The sequence below is a fragment of the Anas acuta genome, chromosome 5 (genome assembly GCF_963932015.1).
Source record: "Anas acuta chromosome 5, bAnaAcu1.1, whole genome shotgun sequence".
Classification (NCBI taxonomy): Eukaryota; Metazoa; Chordata; class Aves; order Anseriformes; family Anatidae; genus Anas; species Anas acuta.
In genome coordinates this window covers 53,993,506-54,010,931 of record NC_088983.1, presented here as the reverse complement: position 1 = coordinate 54,010,931, position 17,426 = coordinate 53,993,506, and the positions used below count along the sequence as shown (strand labels likewise).

At 40.0% G+C, this 17,426-nt stretch overlaps 1 protein-coding gene across 4 annotated transcripts in view; it reads right to left on the bottom strand.

Annotated features, from left to right (window-relative positions):
* NAV2 (neuron navigator 2) overlaps positions 1-17,426 on the bottom strand; it is a 419,946-nt gene that overhangs the window by 390,128 nt on the left and 12,392 nt on the right. For 3 of the 4 annotated variants that reach the window (XM_068684879.1, XM_068684882.1, XM_068684888.1), the window contains exons 2-3: positions 5,380-5,779; positions 4,029-4,649 (exon numbers count right to left, since the gene is read on the bottom strand). In XM_068684879.1, the coding sequence (XP_068540980.1) occupies positions 4,029-4,118 (90 nt within the window). In that variant the 5' untranslated portion in view covers positions 4,119-4,649; positions 5,380-5,779. Of the gene's footprint in view, positions 1-4,028; positions 4,650-4,874; positions 5,027-5,379; positions 5,780-17,426 lie in introns of those variants that run through there. The other variant, XM_068684880.1, reaches the window with a different exon arrangement.

Sequence of the window (17,426 nt, the reverse complement as noted above, 5' to 3'; positions counted from 1 at the left end):
AAGTTGGAAAAAGTCATCCCCAATTTTAAAAAACTTGTGCAAGTGCAGTTCCTTTTACCAGCCAGATATTACAACAGGCATCAACAGACAAGATTCACTGTTTACCTTATAGAAATACATTTGACAGCTGTAGTTGGCACCGATTCTTCATCCAAGAAATTTCGTTAAGACTCTAGCCTGATTAGGAAAGGACTGGCAATAATGAAATCACACTTACTCCTACAGCTTCCTCATTAAAACCACTACAGAAACAACTTTAAGAGGAAAAAAAAATAGAAGAAAAATAAATACAAGATACTCTGTAACAATCACGAAGATTCAATTTTACATCAATTTTACAATATGAGCAGAACCACTCATTTCTTTGAGCCAGTTTCTTAACAAAGAGTGGCTTGAAATAGTCACAGACAGCATGCCCACAAAATGGCTTTCAGGAACATCTTAAATGCAGCAAACATATGACCTGCATGCAGAAGCTGAAAATGAGACAGATCACCAAGACTCATCCATGCAACCAAGCCCCAAATCTGACTTACCAATATTAAGTTGAAAGTAGGCATTTCAATGATCTTAATTACAAGAAAAAAATACGAACCCCACAGTTAAGAACCAAAATCCTTCATCGATTGTTATGCTTACAGAAGGCTTTCAGTATTTGTTAGATGAAGGCATGCCCATGACTTTCTTCCGTTCTTCCACTCGGTGAATTTGTATTGCATTTCTTTTTCCAGAGGAGACCAATTAGCAACGTTCTCGAAGCACCACACCGCAGCTTGCCGTTAATTCCATAAGCTAAGGCTTGCTGCAGTTTATAGGGGTTATACTTGAGTGCTTTCACACTGGCTTGACATCTCAACAGCAATCAGCCGCTTTAATGTCTCGGCACAAACACCCACCAACAAAACGGCACTCAGCCAACGTTGCCCCACCTTAAACACTACTTGTTCTTTGTAACAGAAGGTCAATACCTGAGAGACCGCTTATGCTTTTTAAGCTGACTTCGGCAGAAGTCAGAAGTGTAACAGAGCTACTAATCCGAACGGGCAATCAGAAAGACTGGGAATGAAGGCTAGAAGCCAACTGAAGAAATATTTCCTCTCGATCCTCAACAGAAAGCGTGTTTAAATGAGAACACAGGGAAGAAATGTCTTCGATGATCTAGGACAGCTGAAATACACCAAGATTACTGCAGCCATGTCTTTTACCTGCTTTACAGCGATGTCCTCAAGTCCCCTCAGCAAATAAAAACCTAACTGCCCAGTTACTGGTGATGACTGACTGTCCATTTTTGCTAACATAAAATAATCTACGCACAAATTCAACAAGCCTCCAAAATCAGCTATGTCATCTCTTGCATTGAAAGACTTTGTTGCCAAGGTCACATATTGGTATAAAAACCGCTCGCTTTATTCACATTAGTAATCTGACTACCTTCAGTTGGACCACTTACACGGTTGTTCAAGCCGGTCGTATTTTTTAGGGCTATATTACAACTTCCAAGGAATTTGGCTTTGTAGTTCTCACCACAGCCAACCTAAGTTGTGCTGCTAGATGCCATGCTACCCTGAACATTAAAGTACTTTTAAAGCCTGGGTGGAAAGCTAATTCCACCTCTACTGATTTCCGTGGTGAAATTTCTAGTTCAGCTCAATTTCTAGTTCTTGCAGATCAGCCAAACTGCAAAAAGCCAAGCTTTGTACCACTAAACAATAAACACAAATACTAAACCTCATCTCACTTTGATCAATAGAGGGTATGAAGTAGATACCTAGAAATATGCTTACAAAAAGAAAAAAGCAAATCAAGCAACGTCTTTATTTCTATACCATAAATGAAAACCTAGCTTTTTGGTACTTTACTTGGGGAAGATATGCCAGATGCATCGATTGGCATATATACACATACTGATTGCTTACTGCTTCAGAAACTCTAAAGAAAGACTGACTTTATAGCCATAATATATATCATTAATAAAAAAAAAAAAAAAAAAAAAAAAAAAACATTTGTCTGATTTCAAATGAGCTTGGTCTTATTTCTTCCAGTACTAGTCTCATTTTTCAGTAACAGAATTAATCATCAGTAGACACTTCTAACAGCCTTGGATCACAAACACATTTTTTTCCAATAAGAAATCAAACAATTTTAAGCTTAAGAACATCACAGTTTACATTATTATTCAACTCCACCATAACAACTGAGTCGTGTCAACACTTTTATTCCAAAATTATTTTTCCCAGTAAACACAAGTCTGAAGCTCTCTTCAGTAACCTTTCCCTGGAAAATTCAATAGGAAATGAAATGTAATACTCTATTAAGACTTGTTTTGCAAACAGAAGTGAGAGAGATCACCCAAGCATGAAGAGTCATTAAAATGGATCTTACATATATCATTATAAATTTAATAATCTCCATGACGGCTAGAGTTCAAGTTAAAATGAATGTCAGCAAAGCATGACCAATTGATGTTATCCCAGCTGCCACTGAGCCTCACTTGGGGTTATATTATACTTTCAGAGACCATATACTACATGTGTACCAAATACCCAGAGCCAGGAGCAGATGGGAGATGTAGGCTTCTATACCTATCAGCAAGGAGAGGCATATTAATTTTGGGGCATCCAAACAGTCAGAGTCGACTTTGGTGTCTCAGGTCCCAAATGTTTTTCCCATCTACTCGATACACAGTACACTACTGCATGCCTGAGGAGAACATAAAATATGAGTGGCCTCCAGAAATAAAGTCGATAGAAGGATTTTATTGCTGCCCTTATTGATTTTCTTCAGCTCCAAAAGGCTTCCTTGAAAAAGCAGAAGGAAGACCGTGTCAGCTTATCAGTTAACAGATCACGCTTGGTGCAATTAAAATATATTTTGGAATTCTAGTTGGTTGCCCAAATAAGTACTCCTGAAATGTCATTCTTCTGAGGAAACAGCTATGTTTTATCTCATTTCTGAAAGTTTTCCAAGCTGCTTTGATTTCTAATGGAGTGACAAAATCCACTCTGACTCTTCAGTAGACTCGAAGAATTTGTGACACATGCCTCCTCCTCTCCAAAATTAGACAGCACCGTTGAACAGCAAAATAACATTTGATGGTCCGTCTTACCCCCCACCCCAACTTATTTCACATGAAATACAAATCATGGATAAAAGCCACAGGGAAAGGGAGCTCTTCACACAAAGCCAAGTAACAGCATTATTTTTTGTTGGTGCTGTTTTTGCTGTTTTAAACCAACAAACAAATCTGCATGGAAAACAATACAAATGATACATACAGCAAAAGCATGTGAAGTGTTACCGTCTGTTTGACTGGTACCAGGAAAACAACTTTGAAGCCCCAGTTGTTCACAAGCTACAGTTTTTCAGAGATAGCAACTTCATTTAGGTCAACTTAATGCACAGAGCCAATCAATTACCATTAAATAATACAATGCCACCTTGACACACCAGGCTTCCACAAAGCACTTGTGCAAAATGGGATCTGTCAGCTGACATTATGTTCCACTGTGCATTTTGAGTTGTTTCAAGTTGGTCACGTCTGGAAACCACATAAAAATGATAACATTATCATCAGGACAATAAGGACACTGACAACCATGCCACGCTTTCCGCAAATTTACTGGCCAAATCCCAACAAAGCAATTTTTTTAGTCTCCCTAGCAATACCAGTAAGAGTTAAAGCTACAACAAATCAATAATTTAAGTAGACTTAGCAAGAGTCAATGTACCTCATTTACACCACAGATCTCTTCACCAACAAGTAGCCAACATTCTGGAGATATCTCCCTTACTTTACTCATATTGCAATTTTCATTCCCCTCAGCTCCTTGCTCCATACATTGCAAGAAGTCTGAACAGAAAGACAACTTTTTTTTTTTTTTTTTTTTTTTTAATATATAGCGAGAAGAGATCTGCTGCGGGCTAGGCACAGTGAGCAGCAACTGCAGCTGACAGAAGAGTTATAAGGAGCTCTTCTGCCACTTGCATCTCATCCAACAATTTAAGCAGAGAGGCCTTTTGTCACTTACCCTTTTTTGATCTTCCAGTCCATGTGTCACAGGCTTCCTTTTCTGATGTTGGCTGGATTCAGAGCCAGGTTCCATTTCCCAGCTACACATACTCCTCCGGCCTCTCTCAGCTTTCCCTAAAAATCCATAGCACGAACAACAACAAAAATCTAAAAGTAACTAAAAAAAAAATAGCAAGCGGACTCCTTCAGACCTCGTCCATGCTTTTTGTCATCCTTCTCAGTTCCTGTCTGCCATCAGTGCTCATTATCTGACCGGGCAGCCCCTCCGTGAGCCTCTATCTTCTATTTCAGCTCAGGCGTGGGGTTCCCTTTCCGTCCTTACAGAAGGATGACGGAGCTGAATCCGGACCCAGTACTTCGTGCCACATTATTGCTCCATCAGCAGCCTCTTCAGTGCATTGCTGGCACGGGTAATTTATACGTCAATAAAGGTGTAAATGTGCATTTAATCCACTGCGTTGAGATTATCAGCATCCCTCTCCTGGGCCGCCTCCCTCCCATAAATCAATGTAAGCACTTCCCCGCGATAATTGCCTTTTGCCCATCTAGCAGGTGCTAATTGCGTACAACCAGCCGCGCACGCCTGTCATCCTCTTCTCGTACGCATCCACACCAACACCTAAGAGGAGAGGGGAAGCAAAATAAATAAATAAAAAAGCGCATTTTGAGCGGGCTGACCGGCCGCGTAGCTGCAGACGCTCCCTGCCCGCCCCCCCAAGCCCCCCAAACGCCCCTCAGCGCCTTCACGGGGGCTCTCCACAGACCGCCCGCGGGGCTCCTGCGGCTCCCTCACCCCCCGGAGCCCCGCGGCTGCCGGGCCCGAGTTGCGCCGCGGTGCCGGTACCTGGCGCTGGGCAGCGCGGGGCTGGTGCCGCCCGGCTCCGCTCCGGCTCCGCTCCAGCTCCGCAGGGCTCGGCTGGGCTCCGGCGCTGCCGCCGCCGCCGCTCCTCGCCCTGCCGTTCCCCGGGCAACCGGCCCCGCCCCCTCGCCCCCCACGTGGGGCCGCCGGGCCAATGGCGGCCGGGGGCTGCGGCCGCGCGAGGCAATGAGAGCCGCGCTGCGGGCGGGAGGTGCGCTGGCCCCGCCCCCGTGCCGAGGAGGCCCCGCCCCCGCCCCGCAGCGCCGCCCTGCGGCACAAAATGGCGCTGAAGGGCCCGGCCGGGCAGGGGGCGCGGAGCTGCTGTGAGGGGGCGCCCAGAGAGCGCTTGGTGCTCTGGAAGCCCCAGGAATGAGAAATTAAACCAAATGGGGAAGGGCCGGTGGCGTGTTGGTACAGGAGGTGCTTTATAATGCAGTAGGAACTCTGCTTCTGTGCGAGGTTGCTTCTTTTAGCACATCGTTTAATGTACCTGGAGGAAAGGAGGTTTTCTCTCTGAAGGAATCCTTGGCTGTGGAGAACTACACAAGTGTCACCCTCTGTTTGCTTCCTCTGCACGCGTGATGTGTTGGGCGCTGAACAGGCAGGTGTGCTACCACCTGGCCTGCCGATTTGCATGCCAGAAACTGAACATTTGCATTACTGGTTTTGTACTCCTCAACTGCAAAGCAAGCACAGCGATCTTCCGCGCCTTCCAGTTAAAGGTCAGCTGCAAATATATGTTCCTCTCTGGCTCAGATTAGCGAGACATCCAGCGTTTTATGAATCAAAGGAGCACAAGGCATGTTTGTATTGATTAAACGTTGCAGCCGCACCGAGAAGCGGTAACACACAAGATGTTGCACATATGTACTCTCACCGCTGCTTACAACCTAGACAGGCAAAGACAAGAGGAAAAAGAAAAAACACGTTTTAATCTCTGTTTTAGAAGCAGGAAGCTATGGCGCAGAACTGATGAAAGGCGTTTGCCAAAATCGGCTCTCCAGACTAACATCAGCGTCTTAACCACAGGCCATTCCCCTTCTTGTTGGTTCTTACCCTTTTGATGTGTTGCAGCCTGCTGGATAGGTGAAAGTAATCGTGTTAAATTACAGACTTGGACTCTAAAAAGATAATGATCAAAGCCCAAGTTCTCATGTCAGGGATGAGAACTGAAACCCGGAGCAATTTCATGAGTTCAATGGACGTTAACACAGTAGTCATTTCCTTATAAAACAACAGCTATCAGTCATTGTCCTGTAAAAATCAGTAACAACGCTTTTTAAATGCACACCTTCGGTTCACAGAGTGCCATTCAAATCCCAGTTGCCATTAAGAAGCCACCTATTATGTTCAGAGAAATGAAATGTTGCTGCGGTAGGGGCGCCAGCCTGGGACTTGGGACTCCCGAGTCTGTCAGATTTCTGTCTCCTAAACCCACGCCGGTTACTGGTGAAGAACACCGGGTCCCACAGGATAAAGCTAAATGCCTATCGTGGGGATTTGCACTGCAAATGCAGTAAGTCAAAGACTGTCTTCTACCAATAACTCCATATGAATTTTAACAAAATAAGCCCTTGGTCTTTGCTGAAACTTCCAAATCCACAAGAATTAAAAGCAAACTAATAACACTGAACATGCTTTGGGGTTGTGGGCTCAGCAAGGACAGTAAGATCTGGCCCAATGCATTTTTAATTACCACTGTGATACAACACTCATTTAAATTAGATGAAAACTACGATGCCATAATTGCGCTGCTCACCATACGTGTGAAATACGAGGCTTCCTTTGTAAGCGCATATTTTCTGACACTACAAAATGTCACTGAAAGTTCAGTTATAAAACAATAAAAGATGCCTAAAAATGCTGAGTAGTATTCTTACTCTTAAATGACTAGCATTTTAGAATAAGTAAAAAATAAGTTTCCCAATTAGAAAACAAAACATTCACAAACAGCTACATGCAATTCATCATCTAAGGAATTTAAATAATTTAACTTCAGATAATTCAGCTTTGATCCTTATACTGTAAGAGTCAACATTTCCTGAGGTGTTTTCACAGACTTTTCAGAACTATCTTGAGTTCATTTGTCTGTGCGTCTGCTTCAGGGTCTGGTAAAACATCGTTATGAAACCGATGGCTGCAATGGTAGGGATGTTTAGAGAGCAAAAAAACAGGGATGTTAAAATAAAATAGCAAGGCTATCATTAATTTTTCAGGCTCTGTTACAAACCTTTTAGCTTTTGGCTATAGCTAATCAAATTGAATGTTCATATAAGTTCCGATTTACAGCAATGAATTCTTAAAAATGTCTTATTTTGCATATTTTAAATACTATTGTATAATGCATGTACATTAAAAAGAGTTGTTGCTTTTAAGAATCTATTTACCTCTATGAAATCCAATATTATTAGGTTTAGTCTTTGAAAGGTTAACTCTTTAGATAGCTAATAGATTTACTCTGTGACAGCTAGATGCTGTCATTCTTTTTTTCCCCCCCAGGAGTGTTTTATTTTAATTTTTTTTAAACTAATAAAGATTTCTTTATACAAAATGAAGTCAACTGCTCATTTATTAATGGAGCAAGATCGGTATCTAACATCTTAGAAGCTGCTTCACCAAATTACTTCTTCTGTGATCTGAAAACCATCAAACAAAAGAGAAAGTTCAAATGCTAAAATTAAATGGGAGATTTGAAAGAGAAGGGGCAGCTGTTCACTAAGACTTATGGCTAGCCTACACTCATTAGAAAGCGGGTACCCTGACCTCTTTGGGAAAAAGTACTTAAGTAGATTCCCCAGTATAGCTCATAAGGACAGATGCTTATATGTCATAACATACCATAAAACCATGTTTCTAGAGTATTTTTTTCTGAGCTAAGACTGTTTCGCAGTGCCTTGTATTTACATTGGAAACACTTTAAGACAACCCTCTTGATCAATTACTGCATTGCTAGCCAGCATTTTTTTTTTAAATTTCAGAGTTGTCGCTTGAATTCCATGACTACAAGACACATCTTCTTAAAGTAAGTAACTTCATGCATGGCTTGTATGCGTGCACAGTTAGTTGGTATTTTTTGTAATCTGTCATTATTACAATCTTTGCAGGGATTTGTTAGGATCACTGTGAGCCACTGCCCTGAGATTTACTATGACTTACATACTGCAGAAGCAACTTGCTCCTTCCTTTAACCAGCAAATACGTTCTTTCAGGATATCAGAATTTCCTAGTAAAAGTGGCATTTGCTATGCTGTAATTCCCTCAGTATTGATGGCATTATTTTCAGAATAAGCAAGTACTTACTGTGCCTAAGGGCTTTGAAATCTTGATATTGGCCAGCGTGCTTTGGAATAAAACAAAGGTGAGAAGATGCAATTTTGCTCACATTTGTTCAATCCTTACTTTTGCAGGTGAGGCTAAAGGCAGGCATTGGTTGTTTGCCTGTGCTCTCAAGGTCTTCCCTGAGCATCTGCCAGATGTGGTGGCATTCTTAAAATTCTCTCTGCTGTTAAAACGTCCTTGGCCTCTGAAGCCTGGCCCAGCCGCCTAATTGGAAACAAACCCTTTCTCAGGCTGTCAAAGGAAGTGGGATGCACAAACCTCACATCACACCAGCCTGGGCCCACAAGTGCATTGTAACCAGAGGATTCGTGCTTGGCTCTAAGGGCACAGTTAACCATGGACAACTTCACAGTGCAAAAAGCTTATTAATTGTTATTAAGCTTATAAAATGGAAAGGGAAACCAGCCAGCTTCAGTCCATCTCTGAGAAGCCAGCCTGACCTGGTATATGCCTCATGATTTCCGAGACAGAAATCTTTATTTTGCTTGAACAGGGCACCCTGAGTTTGTCTAGGGAGATCTACATCCAAACAACTTGTCCAAAGCACATTTTCCATGTCTTCTTCTATCTGAACTGAATCTGTCTTACAAGTTAGTCATTCAGCCTGTGACACTAAAAGGTTACAGACTGCATACAAACATGTTTAATGAAGCTGAATACTGCAAGCATAAGCAGCAAAAATATTTTGTTTATTTAACATTTACACACACTCAAGTAAAAGCTTGTTAAGTTTGGTTGGCTAAGCTTGTTTTCAAAAGGGACCTAGAAGGCTGAAAAATTTAAACAAATCAGCATATGCATAACAAGACAATCATTCATGTTAGCATTCTAGTTTAGTAAATGATTAATTTTCCTTTGAGGAAGAAGTGGTGCTAAAACAACGCTAGTCTAATATCTAGTAGCAATATTACAAGCAACTCAGAACTCCAGATTATATCAACACTGTGCATATGTAATACAGGAGAAACTTTCAGAGTCTGAACTTTAAAGAGAAATCTGAATAAACATGTGCTTATTTGAGTATTTAAATACAAATTCAAACTAGCTACTCTCCACAATTGGCTTGTAGATATCTGCTCTGCCTGCATAACAAGCAGGTCACCAGAGTTTTCTACGCACATTAAAGGGCTGAACTGGAAGAGCGGAATAATAGCACAACAGCAGCACAAAGGAATTATTCTGAAATAAATCAGCTGTGGTTGGAAAAGTTCATATAAACTCCAGTGGGATGGTGAGAAGTGCTGCAATATCTTTTTAAAAATATGACTAGCTACTCTGCTCTGGACAACTGGAATCAGGTCATCGTGGATGCTTTAACTGAGCTCTGAATAGAGGTTTGGTGGTAACATGGGGGTCTGTACCGAGAGTTTTCTCTTTTCTACTTGTCAGTAAAGATTGCAATAACACAAAGCCTTACCCAGCTGGGAGCCATAAGACCAGCACTGGAGAGAAAACTGAAACCTTCTGCAGAAGGTCGGTCTTTTCACACTGGCTCAGAAGACAGGAAACTGATCCTTTCCTCTTGGGGACAGTGAAAGCCAGTCAGTATGAGGATGCCTGGTATGGGTTAAGAGGGCACTCACGAATGCCTGAGAAAAACAATTTTCTGCAGATTTTAATTAATGGCTACAGGAGAGAGGAAAGTTCTTATCTAAGCAGCATAGGAGAGGAGGACATTCAGTATCCAAAACAAGAAGCTGAGAAGGTAGCCCTTATTTCCTTACCCTAACTCTGTCCTTAAATAATGCAGTACTGCAATGTCTTGAAAAGGCTGTTGGCTTGTTTCGCACAAGCTCATTAACAGTTTGTACCCTCTACCTGATTTTCCCTGCAGGGAAAAAGAAGTTACTGGGAAGGTCCCTGCACAGCCTTGTGGTTACAGAAAGAAATTAAGCTGGAAAAAAAAATAATCCTTGTGCCCCAGTAGTAATGTCTGCACCAGTTTTTGAGAAGATTATTATGGGGTGTTGGATTTGGGCATATTAATTCTGCTAAAGATGACTAGAGGCTTCTACAGGTTTTAGATTATAATGGAAACAGAAGCAGCTGAGTTCATGGATGACCTAGTGGCTCCATACAGAAGCTGGCAGGATAAGAAAATCTCCAACTGGATAAAGCCCTGAGAAACTTGGTCTGATCTTACAAGCTAACCTTGCTTTGAGCAAGGGGTTGGGCCAGATATCTGAGGTCATTCTAACCTGAATTATCCCATGAACCTATAAAAGCAGAGAATATGCTTTACAGAAATGAATGCTGATGTTAGGATAGAAAAAATGGTTCCCACCCAGAAAACAAATGATGCATTTTGGAAGGACTGTGTTATGCCAGTTATTTTACAGTCTAAAATTACACAAATCTGATAGTTTTCCTAATCTAAACCTATGGAGAGTAGTATGAATCTTTCAGCACTGGTGCAGCCCAAGAAGATTCAGCTGGATTTAACCATTTTAATTGGGGAAGCAGTGGGACTGTGAAAAGAAGATTTAAACCATTGCTAAGAAGTTTTTACGTAAACTATGCTAATAAGAAAAAGTCTTTAAAAATAGACATTTACAACCTTAAGTTATCTGTACATCAAAGGAGAAAGCATTTGCCTCGATCCTAAGGTAAGTTTATATCGATCACTACAAAGATCACGGAACAGGTGAGCTAAGGGACGGAAGGAGAGCAGTTGTGGATTCACATTTTTGCTTTAATATTAATATTTTGCACTTCTATAATCCCTTTCATCTAAGGATTTCAAAGCACTTTACAGACATTAATGAATTAAGCCTCACAGCAGTCCTGAGAGAAAAGGTAATGATTGAAAGATTGTAACTCAAAGAGATTAATGGATAAAAGTGGGAAATAGCATTCCTAAAATTTCAGATAGCACTTAGAGCATATGGAAAACCCACTATTTTCCTCTATTTATATCCTATGCACCTTCAAGGCAATTCATCATACTGCCAAAAATTGTTCAGAAATGTTTACAACTGCTTATATACAGACAGAATCTGTTTGGATACAGCGACAGAAGCAGAAATAGACGAGAAATAGATTAGTTTGAAAAAAAAATGGTTGTTTTGAATATATTAAATTGACAGAGGCAACACATTTTACAGAGTACGTTTGTGCTGAAGGGGATTTGCTTTACAAATTACAAAGTTTAGGACCACACCTTCATCTGAAATTCTGTTACTTGTTTTGATGCTGTTGATATGCATTTTGAAACGCAAACTAGGATGCTTGACATCCTCCTCAATCTAGCCACAAATCCAAACAGGCAGAGGCAGACTGAAAAAGCTCCTGACTTGAGTTTCCCACCATTACAATACCATAATAGAAAGGTAAAATCCCTGCTTATTTTCAGGTCTTCATTGCAGTACTGAAAATTGTTAACTATTTTGGCCTAGTCAATAAGAAGATGAGGCCGGACAGACTATAATTTGATGAAAATATGAAATAACATAAAAAAGATCAGTGGAGTTAGAGAAATATTCACAGAGACCACAGCACATGGAAGGAGTCTTGGCACTTACTGGAACTGAGGCAGGGAAAATGCACAGTATACAATACATTAAAATGCACTTACACCTTTAACGCCCAAATTCCTCTGCCTTTGCTAACCTGGTAAGTTTCCAACATAACCAGAAATATAATTGTCTTGATAGTTAGCAGAATTTGTCACAAAGGATGAAAAACCCTGAGAAATTATAAAAACCATATTTTTCAGAAAGCATACAAAGCCTTTAATGCATGGGGTCCTGGAAGTCCTGGAATTTGAGGAGGAGAGCAGGTATTCTATGAAGCCTTGCATCTTTTCTTCCCCTTTTATGTTTTCATTGGTCACAGATACACTTTTCCTCTCTAGCATTATTTAGTTCTCCAAGACGTAAACAAGTCATAAGCAGAATCCAAAGAGAAAGTGCCATGTATCTTCTAAGAAGATTTTGTGCTGTAATCATTTAATGAGAGATCTCTTGATGTACAGCCTTTATTCAATGAAAGAGTCAATCATGTTAAGGGCATGTAATTTCCTAGCTCAGAAGTTCTTGCTGTCCTGGGGCATTAGGAAATGAACCTCTTCACAATTTTTTTTTTCAAGGTCTTTTTTTTTTTTCTTTTTTAATAATTGATTATTCATACTCTGAGCAGAACTAGAAACTAAGAAGTATCTGCTTACAGAGAAAATAGGTTCACATCAATCAAGAATACCCATACTTAACAAGTGGAAGCTCATTTCACACTAACTGTAAAGAGCAAACAAGACCTGAATTCTGATACATGGATACTACCTTTCATTTACTAGTGTGGTAATCATACTTCAAGAGTAACATCTAAGCTTTATTTTATTTTGTTTATTTTTTTAATTTTTTTTTTAACACTGTAGGAGGGCAGTGCTCTAAGTGTTCAACCATAAGAGCTCCTCAATCGCTTTGGCCAGCAACTGCTTGTTTCAAATAAAGAGCGTCATTAAAAGACTAGCCTCCCCTTTGCTCTGTGCTGCTACATCTCTCTGCCTCTTCAAGGAGTATGGCAAGTTGAAAAAAAAAAACAAACCACCCAATCCCCAAAGATAAATCACTGTGCAGACTAACCAGGAATAACAGTATTATAGGAAAGCCGACAGCATCTGTCCCTCTAAAATTACCCCAAAATATTAAAACATAAGAACAGATATACCGAGTCATGCCAAGTCTGTTTTGTTCAGTATCACCTAAAAGTGCTCAATAACCAAAGGCTGCGCAAAGATGTAAGAACAAGCTGAGCACAGTTATATTTCTCTACTGTACATTCCCTGCTCCAGCAGCCTGTGGCTTGTAGCCTAAGCCAGGTGAAGCCCTCTAGCTCTTGTATGAGGCAAGAAATGAGTACTCACAAGTCTTCCTCTGAAGACAAACAGATGGCCAAGCATAGGCACCCATGCATGGCACGTGATTTTGTCATCTGTTTGTATTAAAACTGGTGAAAATGCATATGAATTCTCACTGGGTAGGGGGGAGAAGACAAAGCGAGCACCTTCTCGGTGGTACCCTGTAAAAGGATGAGAAGAACTGGACTCAAGTTGAAGTACAAGAAATTCTGTTTCAATGCTTTGAATGTCTTTTTAGTTTAGGGGCGATAAATACTGGAACAGGTTGCTGACAGAAGTTGTGCAGTCTCCAGCCTTGGGCACAAACCTGGACGATCTTCTGTAGCTGATCCTGACTGAATAAATGGTTAAACTACAGGATCGCCAGCACTGCTTTACAACCTCAGTTACTCCATGATTCTGTGAAATACCCTTGAATAGCCAGCACTAGGATGTTGCAAAAGATCCACATCTAAAGGATTTCAGTTCTTCCTGGTTCAAAGCAAGACTTGGAGCTTCATCTTCTGTAGCCCGAATTCCTGGATGTTGTCTGTTCTCAGGCCAGTCATTCTCCTTAGCTTATGTTTAGACATTTTGTTGATATACGGATAAGACAATTATTCAATACATTTATCCTTAAGTTGTCAGGTTTGAGCAAGCTCTCACATACTTCAACAGCAAATGTGCCACCAACTTTAAAATAGGGACCATCCCAGCAAAAATATATTTTTTTTAAGAAACACCTTGTGAGTCACAGATGGTTATGCACTAACAGCTCATCATCAACAAAACCTGATTTTTTCAGCTCCAAAATACAAATTAAAACTTAAATTAACAGTTTTAACAACTAGCAACAAACAAAAGGTTTTGGTCAAGACACTGCTTATTCCAGGTTAACAGCAAATGCTATTACTAATCCCCACATCAGCTCAGGCAGTCTCTCTAATCTACACCTGAAAACCAATAAAGGTAGAAAAAATGTACATCTCAGCTGTAGTTTCTTTGTTCTGATGTATAGAAATACCTTTGGAGTGCTGTAAATGATGCATTTCTACCTTCTAACAAGCTGTTCCCTTACCTTTGTTTTTTACTCCCAAAATCTCTCCTTGAGAGCACAGAAGCAAGGATATTTGAACTCCACATCTAAACTGAATAATACTTATTCAAAAAGCAACATGTAAGGAATCCTAAGGATGGCTGGTTCTGTCTTCATGGCAGGAACTACTGAAACCCAAGAAATGAGTGTTTCCTTTGTCAGAATGCAACATGCTCTGCCTGTATTGTTGTTTATTAAAAAAGAATTTATACCAAATTCCTATATGCAAACATTGAGACACTAAGAAGAGCAGCTTTACAGCTTAAAAACTGTAAATAACACCTTTCCTTTTTTTTGTGTCACACATTCAAAATCGAACTGACTCTCCAGTTTGTGCATCTGTTCATTTACTACTAATATTGGCTTCGCTGTTATCCCATCCTTGTAGGGAGACAGTGAACCTGGATTGGCTTCGCTTGTGTTAGTCACTCAGAGAGCTAATGCTCAATTATAATTTAATTATTTCCATGACACTAGCATTACCAAGTACTAGTTCAAACACCTGTTCTAAAATGCAACTGATGCTATAAATTCTGCTCTCCCGGATACCACAGATTGGCCAGGCAAACTCAAGAAAGTAGGAATAAGGTGAAGATGAAAATTCAGGTGTTCCTAGTCTAAGTGAGGCATTCAGCATCCCAGTGCGGTGTGCAGCTTGGCCTCTGCCTAAGTGCATGATCCTGGAGGGACACATATAAATAACAGCAATGTTGGATGCACATCAACCATCAGGGGAAACTTGCACCTGAGGTGAACACCTTTCTGCCTTTTTATAAATGGTGAAAATAAAGCTGAAGGAGAGTAGAAATGAGATCTAAAGACTGAAGAACTGATATCCAAGTTAACCACAACCGGATCGCATTTATTTTGGCTACTGTCTTCTTTACATTCAATATCTTACAGACTTCTTGGAGCAAGTAATCTTTTTTTTTTTTTATGATTGTAGTGAAGTGTCAATAAAATATTCCTCTATTTTTCTGTGTTTTCACCTAAGAACCAGTCGCTACTGTTCGCATCTTATAGGAGAAAATTCTTTACAGGAATTGCATGTGGAGAACAGGTACTTGTAAAGAAAAAGAAAGTTCCTTACCAAAAATACTCTAGATCAATCATGTAAATGAAAATACGCTTCCCTCTCACTTCCTCATTTATTTATTTATTTATTTCCTGTGTGGGTTGGGGAAAGAGTTGAGCAAAGAATGTTATGACTATTGACCTGAGACAGTCTCCTGGAAATAATCTAACAGCAGGGAGCAGCAAGTCCTTTTCAAAACCACTGAAGCAAGAAAATGCTGTTGACCGAGCTATTGTGAGAGATTTGAAGGAGGGGAGAGGGAAAAGAAGATGGAGAAGAAGGAAGAGAAAGGATGAAACTACACTTTCATCTCATACCTAACATTTCTTTAAAAGTAAACCGCGTATTTTCAAGGCCATCACTTTTATGCCATCTCTGCCGTAACTAACCCTCATTTCAAAACAGATACCTGTTTTTCACAGCGGTCAGCTGGCTTTCTTAGGCTTATGGCTGCAGGATTTTTGCTCACAGCATACAGTGCTACATAGCTACAGATTTTCCCTGATCTGTGTCTCCTTATAATGCCCTGTGGTGGCTTTGAAAACCAAGACTATTTCTGTGAACTTATCAGTTTATGTTCCTCTCCTGGGGATGCATCTTTTCAGTAAAAGGCCGCTGTCTTTGACATAGATCTTCTGAGATCTCTGTGTGTTTTGAAAAAGCTAAAAGAAAAACATATTCCCAGTCCTGATGAGATCATCATTAGCCACCATTGCCAGGACCACTTCCACTGTAAAAGTATGGCTTTGTAGGAACCCTGAGGGTGAGGACGACTGTGCTGGGATACATTTTGTGTGTATTACTTCAAGATGCTACTACCAGTACCATTTGGGTCAAACACAGACTTGGCCCTAGGCAAGCAGATAACAAAAATACTGTTTGCTTTATACAGGTGATTTTTCTCTACTAAAACCTTTTTTTTTTCAGAATTAAAATGGGCAATATTGATATACTACTGAATCTGTACCTAACTGTGATTAAAAATGTAATAATGAGCCTCTGTACTCTCTTAAATAAACAACATTCACCATCTTAAATAACTTAAGAATGACTGTAGACCAGACATGGTCATGATAGAGAAAGTTCCCACTCAGGATTTGGGTTTTGTTTGTTTTTAATGATCTTTGGTTCTTTTTGCTGACCTTCCATTCCTTTTGTGCGTGTGCACATGCACACAGTAGTTTCTCACTGAAATACAAAACCCTCAATGTTAATTCATCTTCTGAGTTAATCCATTTACACTGAAAGCCAAGAGACTGAAATTTTTGTTGTTGTGGGCTGACAGTTAGGAGCTCCATTGGGAAGCCGTAGCAGTGGATTTGACCTTCCCTGTTCCTCATCATTTTCCCACATTGTCTGCTAATCTAAACTGTACAGAAACAAAAGGGGGTTCATTAGCGAAACTGAAGCTGTAAATGAACTCTAGCTTTTATTTATGGCATTTTTTGTTGAAACAGAGGCTTTTTTCCCACCACCTCATAAAAGAGAGTGGATTCATTAGATACATGCTCTAAAACATCAAAAATCATCTATTATTATTACTCAGATATGCATAGCCACTATTCACACAAGGCAATTTCATGAATAAGTTAGTACACATTTACACTTTTAACCATGATATCACATTACAGGAATATTATTATTATATATATATATAGAATTTCTCAGTTATTTTAAGAGTAAAAGCCAGAACAGAGCAGGTGGGTTTTAAGAACTTTGAATAGTTACTTATACAAGAGATTTCCTATACTGTACCAAAGGCAGATGTTCTACAGAAGCACTGATATCAAGGTACAGAAAGCAAAATCTAAACTACTGATGAAAAAATGAAGATACCTTTCCACATATTTAGGTATCAAACAACTAGCCAAGAAAATGTAATAAAAGGATAAAGAAAAAAAATAAGCAAAAACGCCACAAACCACCTTTGGGATGAAAGCAAGCATATGTAATGGGAGCCCAAAGGGTAATATATTCAGAAAGCTGTAAGTGCCTGAAAATGAAGGCTTAGAATGAAAGCACTTCTTCAGCCATAACTCTAGTGTCTCTAAAGTAAAGCTATAATCTTTTTTCCTATGTTCTGATGATAATCCAAGCACTAAGTGTCAGTTAAGAAGATGTAACAGCAGAATTTTCAGTGGGCTGGAAATCTTCTTTTGTTGCCTGTTTTTGTATATATAGGAATGTTAAGAA